This window comes from Theropithecus gelada, chromosome 15 (assembly GCF_003255815.1).
Source record: "Theropithecus gelada isolate Dixy chromosome 15, Tgel_1.0, whole genome shotgun sequence".
Classification (NCBI taxonomy): domain Eukaryota; kingdom Metazoa; phylum Chordata; class Mammalia; order Primates; family Cercopithecidae; genus Theropithecus; species Theropithecus gelada.
In genome coordinates this window covers 14211268-14232446 of record NC_037683.1, presented here as the reverse complement: position 1 = coordinate 14232446, position 21179 = coordinate 14211268, and the positions used below count along the sequence as shown (strand labels likewise).

The window sequence follows — 21179 nt, the reverse complement described above, 5'->3', positions numbered from 1 at the left end:
TGGTGCTCAGCTGTCGCGTGTTGTGCCTACGCCTGCTGGGCTGTCATCCCTCTTGGGCCACTGCTTTCACACACTGGAGTCTCCACGTCCCACAGAGGCCACAGTCCCTCTGTGTGGACATGAGTGCCCCAGTGCTGCCCATCCCTTCCCAGGGGCTTGGTTCTCCACACACAGCCCAGCTGGAAAAGGCTCTGGACCATAGATTTTGCCATCAAAAAAATTCGATTTTTATGCTGTGATCCCCAAGTAGGATACTTAGGTGAGGATTTATGGTTCTCATCACTACTGCTCTCTTGAAATACATTAATAATCTGCAATGCTTGTTTTGAATACCCTAACAAGATCATGGTTTTTCTGCACAACTCATCAACATTCAGTTTTAGATAAGTAATTTGGAAAATAATTTCTTTTCTTTTCCTTTTTTTTTTTTTTTTGAGATGAATTCTCACTGTCGCCCAGGCTGGAGTACAATGGCGCGATCTCAGCTCACTGCAACCTCAGTCTCCCGGGTTCAGGTGGTTCTCCTGCCTCAGCCTCTCAAGTAGCTGAGATTACAGGTGCACACCACCATCTCGACCAATTTTTTTTTTTTCTTCTTTTTTTTTGAGATGGAGTTTCACTCTTGTTGCCCAGGTTGGAGTGCAATGGTGCAATCTCGGCTCACTGCAACCTCTGCCACCTGGGTTCAAATGATTCTCCTGCCTCAGCCTCCCAAGTAGCTGGGATTACAGTTGTGCGCCACCACACACAGCTAATTTTATTTTTTTGAGACGGAGTCTTGCTCTGTTGCCTAGGTTGGAGTGCAGTGGCATAATCTCGGCTCACTGCAACCTCTGCCTTCTGGGTTCAAGCAATTCTCTTGCCTCAGTCTCCTGAGTAGCTGGGATTACAGGTGCCTGCCCCCAAACCCAGCTAATTTTTGTATTTTTAGTAGAGACAGGGTTTCATCATGTTGGCCAGGCTGGTCTCGAACTCCTGACCTCGGGTGATCCACCCACCTTGGCCTCCCAAAGTGCTGGGATTACAGGCATGAGCCACCACGCCTGGCCTTCTTTCTGTTTTCTTTCTTTAAGAGACAGCATGTCACTATGTTGCCCAGGCTGGATTCAGTCTTTGAACTCCTGGGCTCAAGCAATTCTCCCATTTCAACCTCCCGAGTACCTGGGACTATAGCTGTGCACCACCATGCCTGGCTGATTTTCTTTGATGTTTAAGTAGTATTATAAGCCTTACATTTATTACACATTCCATACACAGTCCATTATTCACTAGACATGCTGAACTTATTTTCTCAACTAAAATCTTCATCATATAGGAAATTTTTTTTTTTTTTGAGACAGAGTCTTACTCTGTCCCTGAGGCCGGAGTGCAATGGCACAATCTCGGCTCTCTGCAACCTCTGCCTCCTGGGTTCAAGCAATTCTCCCACCTTAGCCTCCTGAGTAGCTGGGATTCCAGGCGTGTGCCACAATGCCCAGCTAATTTTTGTCATTTTAGTAGAGATGGGATTTCACCATGTTGGCCAAGCTGGTCTCGAACTCCTGGCCTCAGGCAATCTGCCTGCCTCGGCCTCCCAAAGTGGTGAAATTACAGGCATGAGCCACCGCGTCCGGTTTTAAATAAAAATTTATTCGAAGTCTCCCAATGGTAATATATCTAAATGCGTTCTTTCATGTACCCCCAGTCCACATCCCCATTCTTGCACAGCGTGGCTGGAATTGTAAATACATTTTTCATGTATCAGAGTCATCACTGCCTCCTCCAGCTTTTCTAATTGTAACGTCTAGTGTGACAGGAACTCCCGGGGATGCCCTGTCTTACTGCGTGGCTGGGCTTCCACTTTGTTTATTGATTGATTGATTGATTGAGACGGAGTCTCGCTCTGTCGCCCAGGCTGGAGTGCAGTGGCGCTATCTCAGTTCACTGCAAGCTCCGCCTCCTGGGTTCACGCCATTCTCCCGCCTCAGCTTCCCGAGTAGCTGGGACTACAGGCGCCCGCTGCCGCACCTGGCTAATTATTTTTGTCTTTTTAGTAGAGATGGGGTTTCACTGTGTTAGCCAGGATGGTCTTGATCTCCTGACCTCGTGATCCGCCCACCTCGGCCTCCCAAAGTGTTGGGATTACAGGAGTGAGCCACCGCGCCCAGCCCGGGCTTCCACTTTAAAACAAAGCTGGGATAAGCTTTGTTTCCCCAAGCGAGGAATTCCCAGTGTTTCTCTTGGGAATGGAATGACTGAATCAGAGGACCACAAAAGTGTTTCTAACTCCTCCCCTGTGAGGCATTTTAAGTGACCTCCAACACACCCAATTTTGTAAAATGGCACCTTGTGGCTTCGATTTCTATTCTTTTGGCTGACCATGAGGTTGGACACTGTCCCAAAAGTACATTCGCTACTTTATCTTATGTTATTTGGTTTCCTGGGTTCTCTCACTTGGTAATTCATCTAATAATTACTGAGTCCCTACACTGTTCTAGGGGTGGAGAAACGGCAACAAAAAAGACAAAAGTTCACCCTTGGGGGTAAAGGAATCAATCAACAGGCTGGGCGCGGTGGCTCACACCTGTAATCCCAGCACTTTGGGAGGCCAAGGCGGGTGGATCACGAGGTCAAGAGATCGAGACCATCCTGGCCAACATGGTGAAACCCTATCTCTACTAAAAATACAAAAATTAGCTGGGTGTGGTAGCATGCGCCTGTAGTCCCAGCTACTTGGGAGGCTGAGGCAGGAGGAGAATTGTTTGAACTCGGGAGGCGGAGGTTGCAGTGAGCTGAGATTGCACCACTGCACTCCAGCCTGGCGACAGAGAGAGACTCCATCTCAAACACACACACACACACGCACACAATTAGCCAGGCGTGATGGTGGGCACCTGTAATCACAGCTACTCTGGAGACTGAGGCAAAAGAATCACTTGAACCGAGGAGGCAGAGGTCGTAGTGAGCCAAGATCACGCCATTGCACTCCAGTCTGGGTGACAGAGGGAGACTGTCTCAAAAAAAAAAAAAAAAAAAGAATCAATAATCAAATCCGCAGTGTATTGGGGATATGAAGAGGCACAAAGAGGCAGCATGGTAAAGGGTGGGGTTCTGGTGGTGAGGCTGGTCGGGATGGCATAAAGAAAGTGAGGGTGACTAGGGGAAGGCACTTCCAGACGGGAGGCTCAGCAAGTGCCAAGGCCCTGAGGTCAGAGGCTACTTGATGGGAGGTGAGGCCCCTGTGGCTGAGAGGGAGTGATGAGGACAGGAGGGCTCAGCTGGCAGGGGGTAATGAGGGGCCCACACAGGGCTTTGTGGGCTTCTGCAAGGACTCAGGCTTTCATCAAGAGATAGGAAGTCATCAGAGGGCTAAGAGAGGAGTGCCAGGGAAACCAGTTAGAAGTCTGACACCATCTTCCAGAGAAGAGACAATGGTAACCTGAAGCAGGTGGCTGCGATGTGAAGTGGTGGATTCTGGGAAATGTGTGAAGGGGGTGCTGAAGGAATCTGTTAACGGCCTGGATGCCGGTGGAGAAAGAACCAAGGCAGATAGGACAACTCCAAGGCTTTTGCCGTCTGAGATGGGAAAGGTGGCCATGGCAGCCAGGGAGCACAGTGAAGCTGAAGTGTGTTTTCGGATGTTTTGAGTTTCAGACACCTTAGAGCTCACGTGGAGACGGGTTTGTGAGGCTAGCGTCCATGGAGCCATCTGGGCAGGAGGCAGGGAGGGGAACCAGCTGCACAGGGCATGGGTGAGATCGCAGCGGAGGGTGCACAGTGCAGAGAAGAGCTGTGAGGCCTGCCCCTGCGCACGGCGGGTGGCAGTGGGAAGGAGACTGGCCCATCAGAGGAGACGGAGAAGGAGCAGGCCATGGATGGGAGCTTCAGGAGGAGGAAGAGGCGCCTGTCCAAGGCTGCCAACAGGCCAATCAGAGGGAAAATTAGGAACTGCCTTCTGGATTTAGCAATGCAGATGTTACTGATGAGCTTGACAAGAGCGTTTTTCTGTGGAGTGGTGGGGGAAAGGTTGAGAGATGAGGAGTGGGAATGGAGATGGCAGATACAGAAAGTTTCAACTTGTCAGCATGGGAGGTGAGCAGAGCCTCAGCAACAGGACAAAGGGGTGTCAACCAAGGGCTTTCATAAGGCGCCTGCATGACAGTGCACTTCTCAGTGGATGGGACGACTCCAAGAAAAAATGACCTAGGCAAGAAGGGGGAGGCGGCTGGCGTAGTGCTTGGGGAGGTGAGGGAACAGGGTATGAGGAGGGGCTGTGGCACATCCCTTCTCAGAGAAGCAGGAGGCGGGAGTGCCAGGGCGGGTGAGGCAGGGTTGAGGTGAAGAGAGGAGAGAAGGTAGACATGAAGTTGGGGTTAGGAGCAAAGGGGCAGGAAGGCCCACGGATGAGGCGGGTTTGCGGGGAACACTGGGTTGCCCACAGGACCATGGTCCTGAGCTTCGAGGGGACCTGAATGCCCAGGTGATGGCACTTTCCAGACAGGTCTGGCTCCATGGCTGCAGGCAGGGAGCAGGCAAGAGTTGAGTTTAGCCCAAGTTTAACCAGAGCTTGGCTAGGACAGTCTAAGGAAAGGGAGAGAGGCCAGAGAACCAGAGGTGTCGGGAAGGCAGTGGTCCCGAGACAGACACAGACCCAACACTGAGTAAGGAGGCAGGAAGGCAGCACAGCTGGTAAGGCCAGAGGCTCCAGAGACAGAGGTCCTAGGGGCACATGGGACATTTATGAACAGGCACAATGAAACTGTGGGGTTGAGCAATGTGAGCTGAGGTGACACTAGGGAAGAAAGCAAGGCAGTCATTGCCGGAAGGGCTGGGATGGAGTGACTGACAGGGCTGTGAGGGGCCCAGGGGGCTGGGCTTCTGGGATGCTGGCAATGTCCTGATTCGCATCAGGGTGGTTATATGGGTTTGCTTTCTGTTAATTCACTGAGACATACATCTGTTTTGTACACTCTTCTGTGTGTATTTTTTTTTTAATTAGCAATAATTGCACCTCAGATAGACCCTCATTGGCTACGATACTGCCACTGTGCAAAGATTCTGTATTTTATATTAGACATAATGAACACTTTCCCCCTTGTAAAATATCTAAACACACACACACACAATTTGGGGGCAGAATTTCAGGCCAGAGCAATAGCCGGCTGGCATACTAAGCTTCACAGGACACTTTTAAGAACCAGGATTAAATGAGATCCTGCATTTATATAGGTGAAAAGGCTGGAGGGTGAGGGGTGGGGACCATGACATTCATTGAGCCTCTACCAAATACCAGAGAGTTTATAAAGTTTATAGGACCGTTAACAAACACCTTCATTTCATACCCCCCTCCTCCCACCCAAACAAACCCTTAAAGGCAGCTATCAGTGCTGTCCTTCCACAGCTGTAGAAAGGAAGTACAGAGGAAAGAGAACTGTCGCTATGGCCTGGCTGGGGACAGCCGAGCTGGCAGGGAACACGAAGGCTTGCAGTTGCCCAAGCCTGACACCTGGCCAGTTCTCCAGGGGGTGGGGAGAAGAGGACTGGGGAGGGTGTGGAGGAGCACAGTGCAGGAGGAACGGAAGATCAGGAGGAAGGCCTTTGGGTGAAAGGGGTCGTGGTTCCCAGGAGGTGCAGGGGGTACCATAAAAACCTCCGAGGATGGCCTGGGTCATTTTAGACCCGAGGGCGGGGACCTGGTGGAGACAGAAACAGCCATGCAAAGGGCATCCTCACCTTATTTTTCTCCAGAAGTTGCTGCTCCAAGTCCTGTTTCTCCTTCTGTAGCTGCGCGAGATCCATAGCCCCAACCTCACCATTTGGTGTTCTTCCTGCAGTTGGAAGCTGGAACACAGGGTCCTGCATGGCCCTCGAGGTCACCTACAAGGTGGTAGCAGCAAGTTGAGAGCCAGGACAGGTAAGGTGAAGCTGAGCCACAGGTGTACAGGGAAGGGGAGCCAGGCTCATCCCTTAGGTGTGGGCTGTTGTGATCTAATAGGCAACTGGCCAGGAAGTAAATTCCTGGAGAAGATCCAAAGCCCAATGCGCACAAGTAATCACATGACAAGTCTTTGCTGGGATGAAGGGCTTGCTCTCCCCTGTCTACTGACAAGGGCCATCTGTCATGGGCTCTTCAGGAATCATGGCCTCCTAGCCATATGAGTGCCCTGCTTTATTTATTTATTTATTTATTGAGACGGAGTCTCGCTCTGTCGCTGAGGCTGGAGTGCAGTGACGCGATCTTGGCTCCACCAAGCTCTGCCTCCCGGGTTCACATCATTCTCCTGCCTCAGCCTCCTGAGCAGCTGGGACTACAGGTACCTGTCACCAATTTTTTGTATTTTTAGTAGAGACGGGGTTTCACCATGTTAGCCAGGATGATCTCAATCTCCTGACCTCGTAATCCGCCCGCCTTGGCCTCCCAAAGTGCTGGGATTACAGGTGTGAGCCACCGCACCTGGCTGAGTGCCCTACTTTAAAGAAAGGACCCTCCGTGCAGGGGAGTGTCCTGTCCACCGTGCGTCCCCACTGCTGCCTCCTCAGGGGCACTCTCAGCACCTGCCCTGCATCTTGCTGTAGCACCCACGCAGGCGTGGCTGGGACTTACGTGCGACTCACTGACTGAGAGCACTTCGGCCTGCAATGGGCCCCGCAGCCTCAGCAGGTCCTCCTGCTCCGTGACCGCTGCAGCCTCCTCTGCCTTCAGGGTCCTCAGGGCCTCCAGCTCGGCCTGCAGCTGGTGCATCTGCAGCAGGGCAGAGTTGTGACCTAGGTCGGGAAGGAAGGAAGGGGGCACTGTGAGCCCAGTGACTCCATGCTGCCTGGTGGCAAGGCTGTCACAAGGCAGGATGCTGGGCCTGAAAAGGAGAGAAGGCTCTGCAGGGACAGACTCCTCACCTTGCTCCAGCTGGAGAATCTCCTGCTCTTTCTGGAGAAGCACTTCGGTTTTTTCCCGCAGATTCTGTTCCTTCTCATCTATTATGGCTGTCAGGTTAGCTGCCTTGGAGAGAAAAATCAACAAGAGGGAAGGTTGCGAGCAGTGAACTCATCTTCCCACAGAAATCTCCACTTTCCCACTCTCCAGGGTCCACCATGAATCCCTCCCTGAAGTCCACAATCCAGAGCAAACCCCCAGCTGAGCTCTGTTCCTGTGACCGTGCACAAATCCATTCTCCTTGGCAGAGGTCCTGCACAGGGGCAGTTGCCTCCCACTGCCCCCTGGCCAACGGTGGGTCAACCAGAGACATGGCCATTCTGCCCAGCCCAACAAGCTGTCATAACTTCCATTTCCTGAGTGCCTACAACATCCCCAACACTAGACATGCATTTGATATATGTTACCTCATTATAGAATAGTTTCCCGGAGGTGTAAGTAGAAGGACTAGAGTCCTCATCAGAGGAGACTCAGATTTGTTAAGGACTTACCAAAGACCTAAAGCCACTGAACTAGAAGCCCTGGGGTCAGATATGAAGTCTACCTTCAAGGGAGGCTTTCCTATACTTCCTGCAAAAACTCAACCCAACCTTCCGTGGCCTCTGGGGCAGGTGGCCAATGATGGGCCACCTCACAGAACCAGAGCCCAGCAGGCCCCTGAGCATGGACCATTTTCCAGGTAATGACAGTTGAAAAATCAGAAAAGGGCATCCTATGGGGTGAGGGTTTCTTTATAACATTTGTCTACCAGCTTCCTAGAGAGCACGGGGGCCCACGCAGCTGACTGCATTCCCTGAGCCCTGTGTCTACTACCCCTACCCTGGAGAGAGAGGGCCTCTCCGAGAGTCCCATGGCAGGACGGGCCTGCTGCTCGTGCAACTGCGTGAAACAGGGCCCACCTGTTGCTGGAACTCTTCCCTTTGCTTCCGCACCTCCTCCAGGGCTTGAGCCATCGCGACACTCACAATTTCTCTTTGGCTCCATTCTTCCTACAATGCAGAAAACCACCGAGCCCCAACACTTAGTTCACAGTTTTTTAGCTGTATGCCACGCAAGAAGCCCGGCAGACAGGGCACGGCTTTGCAGAGCCAGACCAACATGCTCCCCACTTCCCCAGGCTCCCAGCCTGGCCCCTCCCTGCCATGCCTTCAGTATCCCTCTCAGAGCTGTCCTGGCAGGCAACCCACCAACTTCCCTGGAAATGGCACACCACTGAGGATCGGTTGCCCCAAAAGCACCCCCGCCAGGACCCACACCAAGGCTAGAGGCCTATTCTGAAGAGCTGGTCTAAGGACAGTAGCCAAGAACAAGAAGTCAGACTTGCAGGCCACGTGAATGGAGTGGGGGACTGGAACAATTGGTTACGGAAAGAGTAAGAAACAATGACTGGGTATGGTGGCTCACACCAATAATCCCAGCACTTCAGGAGGCTGAGGTGGGAGGATCGCTTGAACCCAGGAGTTCAAGACCATCCTGGGCAACACAGCGAGGACCTGTCTCTATATAAGAAAAATTAGCCAAGCATTGTGGCACATGCATGTAGTGCCAGCTACTCAGGAGGTTGAGGTGAGAGGATTGCTTGTGTCCGGGAGGTCAAGGCTGCAGGAAAATGGATTCAAGCATCAGCTAGTGAGGGGCTAGACTGACAGGACAGAACAAAGTCTCTGTGGCTCCAAAGTCTGTGCTAGTGCCTCAGAGCCACATAAGATCCAGCACTGTGGGAGGCGGGGTTGACGGTGCCTGCTTAGGTTCACTGTGGCACAAAGCAGGGCCTGCAGCTTGCAGGAGCCACCAGGCCACCCACGCACGGCTGCCTCTGCACCTGGGGATGATTCTCCAGGATGGGCTTAGGGAACAGCTGCTTTGAAGAGCATGGATAAAAACAATTCTAAATATATGTGCACCTAGTAGCAGCACTTCAAAATACATGAAGCGAAGACAGACAGAACTAAAGGAAGAAAGAGACAAATCTACCATCGTAGTGGAAGATTGAGCACACCCTTCTCAGTAGCTGATGGAACAAGTAGACTGTTAAACTAAATACGGCCTTGATTTGTCTCACCCAGAGCTTAGCAATTTTATTCACCTTCAAATAACCCACTTCAGGCTTCAGCAGTCCTCGCTATTATGACAGGGTCCCATTCTTTTTTTTTTTTTTTTTGAGATGGAGCTTCTCTTTTGTTGCCCAGGCTGGAATGCAGTGGCGCAATCTCAGTTGACTGCAACCTCTGCCTCCCAGGTTCAAGCAATTCTCCTGCCTCACCCTCCTGAATAGCTGGGACTACAGACATGGGCCACCATGCCCGGCTAATTTTTGTATTTTTAGTAGAGACGGGTTTCACCATGTTGGCCAGGCTGCTCTTAAACTCCTGACCTCTGGTGATCTACCTTGGCCTCCGAAAGCGCTGGGATTACAGGCATGAGCCACCGCGCCCAGCCTCCCTCTCTCCCTCCCTTCTTCCCATCTTCCCTTCCTCCTTTCCTTCCTGAGACAGAGTTTCGCTTTTGTTGCCCAGGCTGGAGTGCAATGCTGCGATCTCGGCTCACTGCAACCTCTGACTCCCGGGTTCAAGCGATTCTCCTGCCTCAGCCTCCCAGGTAGCTGGGATTACAGGCATGCGCCACTATGCCCAGCTAATTTTTGTATTTTTAGTAGAGATGGGGTTTCACCATGTTGGTCAGGCTGGTCTTGAATTCCTGATCTCAGGTGACCCACTCGCTTTGGCCTCCCAAAGTGCTGGGATTACAGGGCTGAGTCACCACGCCCAGCCCATTTTATTTTCCATTTCATTAATTTGTGTGCTTGTATTTGTTATTTCTTCCTTGAGTTTGATTTATGCCTTTTTCTGACTTTTTGAGATGCATACGTGGCTCAATTTTCAGGCTTTCTTCCTAAGAGATGACACTGAGACTGAAATTTCCTTCCATGTACTGCTTTAGTTATACTCGACCAATTTTGATCCATACTATTTACAAAATCATTTATTTCAAAATATTATTATTTTTTTGTGACGGAGTTTAGCTCTTGTCACACCCAGGCTGGAGTGCAATGGCACAATCTTGGCTCACTGTGTGAACCACTGTGCCCAGCTTTATTTCAAAATATCTCAGAATTTCCATTGTGATTTTTTTTCTTTGACCTATGGGTTCTTTGAAAGTGTATTTCAGGCTGGGCACGGTGGCTCACGCCTGTAATCCCAGCACTTTGGGAGGCCAAAGCGGGCAGATCACCTGAGGTTGGGAGTTCGAGACGAGCCTGACCAACATGGAGAAACCCTATCTCTACTAAAAATAAAAAATTAGCCTGGTGTGGTGGCGCATGCCTGTGATCCTAGCTACTTGGGAGGCTGAGGCAGGAGAATCTCTTGAACCCAGGAGACAGAGGTTGCAGTGAGCTGAGATCGCGCCATTGCACTCTAGCCTGGGCAATAAGAGAGAAATTCCGTCTCAAAAAAAAAAAAAAAAGAAAGAAAGTGTATTTCTTAAATGTAAACATATAGTTTTCTATATGTTTACATTTAAATTTTTGTTTTTGGAAATGGGTTCTTGCTCTATCGCCCATGCTGCAGTCCAGTTTGTGGTGATAGCTCACTGCAACCTCCACCTTCTAGGCTCAAAAGATCCTCCTGCCCCAGTCTCCTGAGTAGCTGGGACTACAGGTGTATGCCTTGATGAACTGTGATGAAACCATCACCCTAATAAAAATAGTAAAAATACCCATCCACCAAAAAGCTTCCTCATGTCCTTTTGTAATTTATTTTATTAATTTCAGTTATTCTATTTTTCAGGTCTAAAATTCTATTTGATTCCTTTTTTAAAACTGCTGTCTTTTATTATAACTATAATACAATAATAGAACTATTCCACATCTTGCTGAAATTTTTAATTTTGTCTTTTATCTCCTCAAACATAGTAAGCATATAATACCTGAGCCCTTGTGAGTCCGTTTGTTCGTGTTGCTTTGTATTTTTGTTTGCTTATCTTTGATTTTGTTTTTTCTAGTCACCCAGGAGCACTAATAACCTGGGATCGTTTTAATCCAAAATTAGCTCACGGGTTTTTCCTGGGCCACCCATGTCCTTCAGTTAGTGCAATCAAAGCTGGGGGCAGGGTGTGGATGGCGTGCTGGTTACTTCCCATTCAACTTCACTCCTAGCGTGTAGTCCTGTGGTGTGCCTAACCAAAGCTTCCAGGATCTCCCAGGCTGGATCCAAGCTTTAATAAAAATTAAACTCCAATTTCTATTCCCCTAACTCTGAGAAACTATGAAAAATTTAGATAAACTTCCAGCCTCTTCAGGATCAGCGGATACCACCAGGGCAAAAGCTGCTTTGCATGCTGGACTCCTGTCCCTGGGCGGGATGGGCCATTCCTCACTGTCTTGTAGGCTCCTACAAGCAGATGTTCTCTTATTTTGGCCAGTTTTTCTGGGAGTCCTCAGGTGAGCTGGTCTGAATTACCTAGTCTGCCTTTACTGCAAGTGGAAGCATCTCTCGAGTCTCATTTTAACCTGCTCTCGTCAACCATATCTCCCTACGACTCTACAGTGACTATTCTTCCCAGCGTTGCTGACACACTCAGTCTTGGCAAATCTACGGTCATCTCTTTTTTTTTTTTTTTTTGAGACGGAGTCTCGCTCTGTCGCCCAGGCTGGAGTGCAGTGGCGCGATCTCGGCTCACTGCAAGCTCCACCTCCCGGGTTCACGCCATTCTCCCGCCTCAGCCTCCGAGTAGCTGGGACTACAGGCGCCCGCCACCACGCCCGGCTAGTTTTTTGTATTTTTAGTAGAGACGGGGTTTCATCATGTTAGCCAGGATGGTCTCGATCTCCTGACCTCGTGATCCACCCGCCTCGGCCTCCCAAAGTGCTGGGATTACAGGCTTGAGCCACCGTGCCCGGCCAACGGTCATCTCTTTGTCTCCTTTCTTGACCAGTTGGCAGCATATGACAGAGTTCACTACTCAGTCCTTCTTGTAATGCTTTCTGCCCTGTACCTCCAGAGCCCCACATGCACCTGCTTTTACTGCTACCCTACCTGCGGCTCCTTTGGTGTCTTCTCTGTTGGCCCCTCCTTTTGTTCTGAGCCTCTACCTGTGGGTGTGGCCCTGGCCTTCGTTTTCGACCCTCTTCTCTATCTGCACTCACTGATAGCCATTTGGCTGTAATTTTGCCTGTGAGCTATGCTGATCGATGGTTTCCTAAAGTTCTGTGTGTGTATGTGTGTGCGCGCGCGTATGTGTGTTTGAAATAGGTTCTTGCTCTGTCATTCAGGCTGGAGTGCAGTGAGTGGTGTGATCTTGGCTCACTGCAACCTCCGCCTCTTGGGCTCCCAAGCAGCTGGGACTATAGGCACACAGGCTTCCTAATTTATATATCTACTCAGAATCTGCTCCGATTTCCAGACTTGTCAGCCTACAGACTGCCTGTTGGGTAGGCCTCTGAAGCTCAACATACCCAAAATGGAATCCACTCTTGACATATCTCCCCAGACCCCCATCTCAGTGAATGGTATGTACGCTGTTCATTCAGTTACCCCACTGGTTCTCTGCCAGCAGTGCTTTTGCCCCCACGAGACATTTAGCAATGTCTGGAGACACAGTGGTTGTCCTAAGTGGGGCTGCTACTGACATCTAGTGGGTAGATGCTCGCTCCTAAGCAGCCTATCATGCACATTTGCAGCACATACAACAAAGAAGTTCCACAACAGAGACCCTCCACAACAGAGACCCACCCACAACAGGGAACATTCCACAAGAGAGACCACCCACAACAGACACCCTCCACAACAGAGACCCTCCACAACAGACACCCTCCACAACAGAGACCCTCCACAACAGACACCCTCCACAACAGAGAACATTCCACAACAGAGAACATTCCACAACAGAGACCCACCACAACAGAGACCCTCCACAACAGACACCCTCCACAACAGACACCCTCCACAACAGAGACCCTCCACTACAGAGACCCTCCACAACGGAGACCCTCCACAACAGAGACCCTCCACTACAGAGAACCACCACAACAGAGACCCTCCACAACAGAGAACCACCACAACAGAGACCACCCACAACAGACACCCTCCACAACAGAGAACATTCCACAACAGACACCCTCCACAACAGAGACCCTCCACAACAGAGACCCTCCACAACAGAGACCCTCCACAACAGAGAACATTCCACAACAGAGACCACCCACAACAGAGACCCTCCACAACAGAGACCCTCCACTACAGAGAACCACCACAACAGAGACCACCCACAACAGAGACCCTCCACAACAGAGAACATTCCACAACAGAGACCACCCACAACAGAGACCACCCACAACAGAGACCACCACAACAGAGACCACCCACAACAGACACCCTCCACAACAGAGACCCTCCACAACAGAGAACATTCCACAACAGAGACCCTCCACAACAGACACCCTCCACAACAGACACCCTCCACAACAGAGAACCACCACTACAGAGACCCTCCACAACAGAGACCCTCCACAACAGACACCCTCCACAACAGAGAACCACCACTACAGAGAACCACCACAACAGAGACCCTCCACAACAGAGACCCTCCACAACAGAGAACCACCACAACAGACACCCTCCACAACAGAGACCCTCCACAACAGAGACCACCCACAACAGAGACCACCCACAACAGAGACCCTCCACAACAGAGACCACCCACAACAGAGACCACCCACAACAGAGACCACCCACAACAGACACCCTCCACAACAGAGACCACCCACAACAGAGACCCTCCACAAAAGACACCCTCCACAACAGAGACCACCCACAACAGAGACCACCCACAACAGACACCCTCCACAACAGAGAACCATCCACAACAGAGACCCTCCACAACAGAGAACATTCCACAACAGAGACCCTCCACAACAGAGACCACCCACAACAGAGACCCATCCACAACAGAGACCCTCCACAACAGACACCCTCCACAACAGAGAACCATCCACAACAGACACCCTCCACAACAGAGAACCATCCACAACAGAGAACCTCTACAACAAAGAACCTCTACAACAGAGAACCATCCGGCCTCAAACGTCAATAGCACTGAAGTGGAGAAACTGAATTATACAAACCAAATCTAGATGTCATCTACAATTCCTGTTTTTCTCCCATTCCTAAGTCCTTAAAGCTCCATCTCAGGCAGGGCATGGTGGCTCACACCTGTAATCCCAGCACTTTGGGAGGCCAAGGCAGGTGGATCACTTGAGGTCAGGAGTTCAAGATCAGCCTGGCCAATATGGTGAAACGCTGTCTCTACCAAAAATACAAAAATTAGCCGGGCATGGTGGCACGTGCCTGTAGTCCCAGCTACTTGGGAGGTGGAGCATGAGAATTGCTTGAACCCAGGAGGTCGAAGTAATAGTAGGCCGAGAACGTTCCACTACACGTCGGCCTGGGCAACAAAGTGAGACTCCATCTCATATACAAAAAACAAAAAGCAAACAAAACAGCTCCATCTCTAAAAATAAATCCTGGTCTGAATACTTCTTCCCAAGTCCACCACTAATGTGTTAGTCACTTCTGGCCTAGATTCCTAAAAAGTCTCCTAAACAGTCTTCCGGCTTCTGCTCATGCCTCCCTTACCAAACATTCTTCACAGGCAGCCACAGAAATCCTTTTAAAACAAAACTTCTCACATCACTTATCTGCTTAAGACCTGCCACGGCTGGCCAGGAGCGGTGGCTCATGCCTGTAATCCCAGCACTTTGGGAGGCCAAGGAGAGTGGATCGCTTGAGCACAGGAGTTTAAAATCAGCCTGGTTAACATAGCAAGACCCTGTCTCTACAAAAGAAAGATTAATAAATTTTGCACACCTGTAGTCCTAGTTATTCATGAAGCTGAGGTGGGAGGATTGCTTGAGCCTGGGAAGCTGAGGCTGCAGTGAGCTGTTATCGCACCACTGCACTCCAGCCTGGGCAACAGAGAAAGACCCTGTCTCAAAAAAAAAAAAAAAAGACCTGCCAGGGCTTCCCATGATTCTAATGCCTGTGTTCCCCCTCACCACCAGCCATGCTCTCCCTTGGCCAGTAGCTGCAGCCACACTGGCCTCTGTGCTATTCTTTGAACAGACCAGGCTTTTTCCTGCCTCAGAGCCTTTATATTTGTTATTTCTTCTGTCTAGAATATTATTCCTCAAATATTCACATTGCAGGCCCTTCTGCCAGCATCAAGGCCTTCCCCAACTCCACACGGAAAGAGCCCTCTCCTCCCCGACCTCCCCCCTGGCTGTCCTTGCCCTGTTCTATTTTCTTCACAGCATTTATCATTATTCGTAACTTGGTTACCATCTCTAGTTACAAACTCCACAAGAAAGGAACTTCACCTGTTTTTTCCACTGCTCTTTATTTTATTTATTTACTTTTTGGGATGGAGTCTCGCTATGTCACCCAGGCTGGAGTGCAGTGGCATGATCTTGGCTCACTGCAGCCTCCACATCCCGGGTTCAAGTGATTCTCCTGCCTCAGCCTCCCAATTGGGATTACAGGCACACACCACGACACTGGCTAATTGTTGAATTTTTAGTAGAGATGGGATTTCACTATGTTGGCCAGGCTGGTCTCAAACTTCTGACCTCAGGTGATCCACCCACCTTGGCCTCTCAAAATGCTAGGAATACAGGCGTGAGCCATCACACTGGCTCATTGCTATTTAATACGTCCCAGCACTTACAGTGATGCCTGGCCCTTACAGATACTCAAATGTTTATTGAAGGAATGCACGAAAAAAAAAATCTGACTCCAAAGTCCACGCTCCACATGATGCAATGCTACTGCATTAGTACCTATGTCACTCATCAGATCTGATTACTGGAAGCTTACTAGGTGCAGGCATTCAGCTACGGACGCTCCAGGAGAAGATCGCTGCCAAAGGATCCATAAAATCTTTGAGTCATGACCAAGCCGGGCAAGTACTACAATGTCCCATCATCCAAGGTGCTTTGAAAGGGGCCAGGGGAGTCTTGGGGCATATAAGAAAGTGACAGAATCTTTCCTCCTTTTTATCCAGTTACGATTAGGGAATGAAAGAGGCATCATCTGATTAAAGCTCCAAATTTGCAGAAGAGAAAGTGTAATAATCCAACAGATTGTTACTTCATTTCTGTACACGGTCCCTGATATAAACAAGCAAAACAAAGGTCCTTATCATCTTTTAAGGCCTGGTATTAAGATCTCCCTGGAAACATCAGCAAGAGCAGTATCTTGACAGCATGACTTTCAAGCAGTTGTTGATGCCACAGAGGAAGGGCTGGCCTCTGTGGTAGGGTGAAGTGAGACCAACACCACCTCTAACCAACTATGCAACTTGCACAAATGGTTTACCCTCAGAACCTCAATGACACTAACTGCCAAATGAACACAATTCTTCCTACTGTCCTGGATTCCTGAGAGAACTTAATGAAGTGGCAATTTGTGGCCGATGCCTAACAGAACTATTGAACAAATGCTAATTCTACTCATCCTGTACTGTAAGTATGAGAAGTGGGGCACTCTAAATACACATGTAGAAAATATGAATACTTTTATGAAACTCTGATTCAATTAAATAAATACCTTCAGCTTCTTTAGTTCAAATTGGTGATTCTGTAAAGAACGTTCATATTCATTACTGCTTTCTTTAAGGGCTGCGTTTTCTTGCTCCAGTTGTCGCTGCCAATTTAGAAGAACATATATAAAAGAAAAGTCTTCACTACCATATTTCCCTGGGCACAGGGAGCATGGACCAGGAAGAAGGCATAGGGAGGAACAATACACATTTTAAAAGTCAATGGGAAGAAGCAGAGGGGACTGGTCAGAAAGTAGGAAGTCTCTGTGGGCCCAAGGAAAAAGAAAACCCATCTGTTTTGAGTTTTGTAAAAAGCAGCCTTTTTACATCCAGTCTCATGAGCAGGTGCCTCTGTAAAGATACGAACTGCTCTCGGCTGGGTGCAGTGGCTCATGCCTGTAATTCCAGCAGTTTGGGAGGCTGAGGTGGGCAGATCCCTTGGGCGTAGGCGTTCAAGACCAGCCTGGGCAACATAGTGAGACCTTGTCTCTCCAAAAAATAAAAAAATTAGCTGGCTGGGGTGGTGCACGCCTGTAGTCCCAGCTACTTGGGAGGCTGAGATGGCAAGCCACTCTGAGAGGTCAAGCCTGCAGTCAGCTGTGATCATGCCACTGTACTCCGGCCTGGGTGACAGAGTGAGACCCTGTCTCAAAGAAAAAAAACCTGCCCTTTAAAGTGGTTTCCTAGTGCAGAGGTGGTGCTGTGCTGTCAAGCACGTGGCTGACTTCACTGTGCGGGACCCTGGTGCTCCTGGGCCCACCCTCTCTCAGCTCTTCACTCACCATCCCTTGCTCTGCAGTGGTCTGGTCAGCTGCCCGCGCTCTCTCCAGGGCCACGATCTGGGCTTCTAGTGCCTGGGTGCGCTCCAAGAACTGCTGCTCCAGAGCAAGGGCCTGCTGCTGCACATGGCTGCTCTCCTGGTTGGCGGCAACCTTCGGGGAGACCAGAGGATGGTCAGTCAGGGTGACAATGGTTTCCAGTGGGGGATCGTAGTCTGGCCCTCGGTGAAAAGATGGGTATCCAACAGAAACAACTCTCTCCTCAGCCCCTCCCCACCTGGCGTTGCTGAGGTCCCCCCTGCAGGCTCTGCCTGTTGCTCCTGGACCCTGGCCTGTCTGGAAGATGGAGTCTTGATGTCATCACTCCATCCTCAAGGTGTGTAGGGACAGCTCTGGGCGCCAGCCAGTCCTTAGACACAGGCCTCCTTCACACTACTCAGTGTTGCCTCAGTGGCTGCGGCTTTCCCTGGGGAGAAATTATACTAGGGGGGCAGTATAATACAGCAATGAAGAACAGGGCTTTGACACAAGAAAGATGTGGGTTCTGCCATTTACTGGCTGCAAGCCTGTGGGCTACTGAGCCAAGCTTTCTGAGCTTGCCTCGTCTATGGGATGAGGATGACAGTGCATAATTCTCAGGTCTCCTGCAAGGACTAAATGAAAACACGTGCAAAGCATTGAGCACAGTGCCTGGGACATGGCAAATATGAAATACACGCTGGCTGGTTTGATTTTCCTATCTTCTAACTCCACACCACATCTGGCCTGTGATGACAGGCCAAGCCCTTGCCATCCTCTCCCCAGAGTCTGGCGGTGTTCTCCCCACTCCTGATTGCAAGCTGAGGCTTGACTCCTAGTGGAGCTGCCACCTCTGACAGCCCCAGGACCGGGCTGGACCGGAAGGTGGGATGTAAGGTGGAAAGGAGCCACTGGTCCACCTCCCAGGTAACTCAGGCCCACCGGTAGGTCCTGACTCCCTCCACCCTCTGCTGCTGGCCTGCTCGCATCCAGCACAAGAACTGTATCTATGGGCAGGTCCAGGTACCATTGCCGAAGCTGGGAAGGAGTTTGGGGCATCTGCAAAGTCCTGGAGAGAAAGTATTAAGAGAGCCTGGAATGCAGCAGCTCCAATAAGCACTTACAAGCTCCTGTATCTGAGCTTCCTGGGCAGCCACGACACCCTGGCTCTGCTGGAGCTGCTCCTCAGAGGCCTGCAAGGTCTGCTCTAGTTCTCTTACCTGAGAGGGAAGCAGAAGCATTCTTTCTGTTCACAAGAAGCTGAAGAATGGTAACAAATGGCTTTAAAATGCAAAGTGATTTAAATAAAACAGGTACATTATAGAAAAATGTAACCTGAGAAAAAACCCGTAAGTCTACCATTATAAAAAACACTAGCATTCTAATGTATTTTCTTAAACTCTCTTTTAATGACTTTTGTTTATAACTTTATATAAAGTTTTAACCGGACAATGTAAAACTTTGTATCTTTTTCCTACTCTTAAATGTCCTTCTGTCTCCATGTAATCTTTAGACCTCATCTCCTCAAGAGTGTTCTATAATTTACTGACCCATTTGCCTACTGTGCTGGCTACTTAGGCTTTCTGTTTTTCCCATCTAACAGAATGCAGCAATCAACATCTTCACACAGTATTTTTGTTTTTGTTTTTTTGAGACAGAGTCTCACTCTCACCCAGGCTGGAGTGCAGTGGCGTGATCGCGGCTCACTGCAAACTCTGCCTCCCGGGTTCACGCCATTCCCACGCCTCAGCCTCCTGAGTAGGTGGGACTACAAGCTCCTGCCACCACGCCCGCCTAATTTTTTGTATTTTAGGGTTTCACTGTGCTAGCCAGGATGGTCTCAATCTCCTGACCTCATGATCCACCTGCCTTGGCCTCCCAAAGGGCTGGGATTACAGGCGTGAGCCACCGTGCCCGGCCTGGCCTTTTATTTTTTTTGAGACAGAGTGTCACTCTGTCATCAGGCTGGAGTGCAGTGGCATGATCTCAGCTCACTGCAACCTCCACCTGCTGGGCTCAAGCGATTCTCCTGCCTCAGCCTCCCGGGTAGCTGGAATTACAGGTGTGCACCACCACGCCCAGCTAATATTTTTTTTTTTTGAGATGGAGTCTCACTCTGTTGCCCAGGTTGGTGTGCAGTGGCACAATCTCAGCTCACTGTTACCTCCACCTCCTGGGTTCAAGCAATTCTCCCGCCTCAGCCTCCCAAGTAGCTGGGACTACAGGCATGTGCCAACACGCCTGGCTGATTTTTTGTATTTTTTTAGTAGAGATGGGGTTTCACCATGTTAGTCAGGATGGTCTCGATCTCCTGACCTCGTGATCCACCTGCCTCGGCCTCCCAAAGTGCTGGGATTACAGGCATGAGCCACTGCGCCTGGTTGCTAATTTTTGTATTTTTAATAGAGATGGGTTTCACCATGTTGGCCAGGACACACAGTATTTTTTTACCTGGTTTCAATCACTTCCTTAGGACAGATTCCCTGAAGTGGGATTACTGTTCACAATACAAATTCAGGATTTACTCGTTCCACGAATACAGAGCAAAGCTAACTCCATACCAGGAACTGCAACTGGGCGTGAGGCCAGTGCAGCGAGTGGGACAGATGTAGACTGGCCCTCAAGGACTCACTGTCTAGTACTGAGTTGCACTTGGCTCTCCAAGATGGCATTTTTACCAGATTCAAGTTGTATCTGTGAATTTCTCTTAGAAGGCCTTCTTACTTACTGAATAAGGTCTGGCCTTGGGGAGCTTTATTATTAAACATAAGCACAAGGAAGGCTGCATGCAGCGTGGTGAAGGAGAGGTAGACACACAAGGAGAGGATGTTTTTAAGGCCTAGTCTCCTTACATACATTCACATGTTAGATTTAACCAAAACAATCCCATGAGAAAGGATTAGTCCAAGGAGAAGAACAGGATTGTTACTAGCTCATGACCGCACATTTTATTGGTAGTAGCGCCAAGACTAAGACGTTGTTTTACACTCCTGAGATCAGAAAATATCTAAGTCTCAATTTAGCAGCCAAGTTCAAGACAGATTCAGATCTTCAAGAGATTAAACAAAAAGTTACTATATCATCCTGCAATTTTATTCCTAGGTATATACTGAAGAGAAATGAAAACATTAAGTCCACACAAAAACCTTGTACAGGAACGTTCATGGTAGCATTATTCACAATAGCCAAAAGATAGAAACAACTCAAATGTCCATCAAAAGCTGGGTGTGGGTTGGGTGTGGTGGCTCATGCCTGTAATCCTAGCACTTTGGAAGGCCGAGATGGGTGGATCACTTGAGGCCAGGAGTTCGAGACCAGCCTGGCCAACATGGCAAAACCCCATCTCTATTAATAATACAAGGTATGTTGGTTTATATGTGTAGTCCCAGCTACTTGGAAAGCTTAGGAACAAAAATTGCTTAAACCTGTGGGGTGGGGGTTGCAGTGAGCCAAGATCGTACCACTGCACTCTAGCCTGGGTGACAGAGTGAGATTCTGTCTCAAAAAAAAAAAAAAAAGGCGATGCCTTTGCCTCCCTAAGAGCTGGGCTTACAGAGTGAGGGCTCATGCCTGCAAGCCAAGCACTTATGGAAACAAAGGCATAGCTTGAGTCCAGGAATTGGAGACCTGGACAACATAGGGAGACCCGGTTCTCCACAAAAAGGGGAAAAAAAGGCAAATGGAACTCAAGTGTTCATCAATGAATGAATGGAGAAACAAAATGTGGTCTATACATATAATGGAGTATTATTCAATTTTTTTTTTTTTTTTTTTTTTTTGTGGGGGGGTCTCAATCCGCCCCCCCGGGGGGGGGAGTGGGGGGGTCTTTGCTCCCCCCCACATCCCCCCCCCACGTTCGAGCAATTCTTCTCCCGCTC

At 49.6% G+C, this 21179-nt stretch overlaps 1 protein-coding gene and 1 pseudogene across 1 annotated transcript in view; both read right to left on the bottom strand.

The window, feature by feature from the left end:
- The window catches only part of GOLGA1 (golgin A1), a 65692-nt gene that overhangs the window by 4312 nt on the left and 40201 nt on the right, over nt 1–21179 (bottom strand). The window contains exons 13-19 of the mRNA XM_025359816.1: nt 18426–18521; nt 17287–17436; nt 16513–16608; nt 7810–7899; nt 6874–6976; nt 6584–6744; nt 5713–5856 (exon numbers count right to left, since the gene is read on the bottom strand). Of these exons, the coding sequence (XP_025215601.1) occupies nt 5713–5856; nt 6584–6744; nt 6874–6976; nt 7810–7899; nt 16513–16608; nt 17287–17436; nt 18426–18521 (840 nt within the window). The remainder of the gene's footprint in view (nt 1–5712; nt 5857–6583; nt 6745–6873; nt 6977–7809; nt 7900–16512; nt 16609–17286; nt 17437–18425; nt 18522–21179) is intronic.
- On the bottom strand, nt 4869–5036 carry LOC112608829 (annotated as a pseudogene).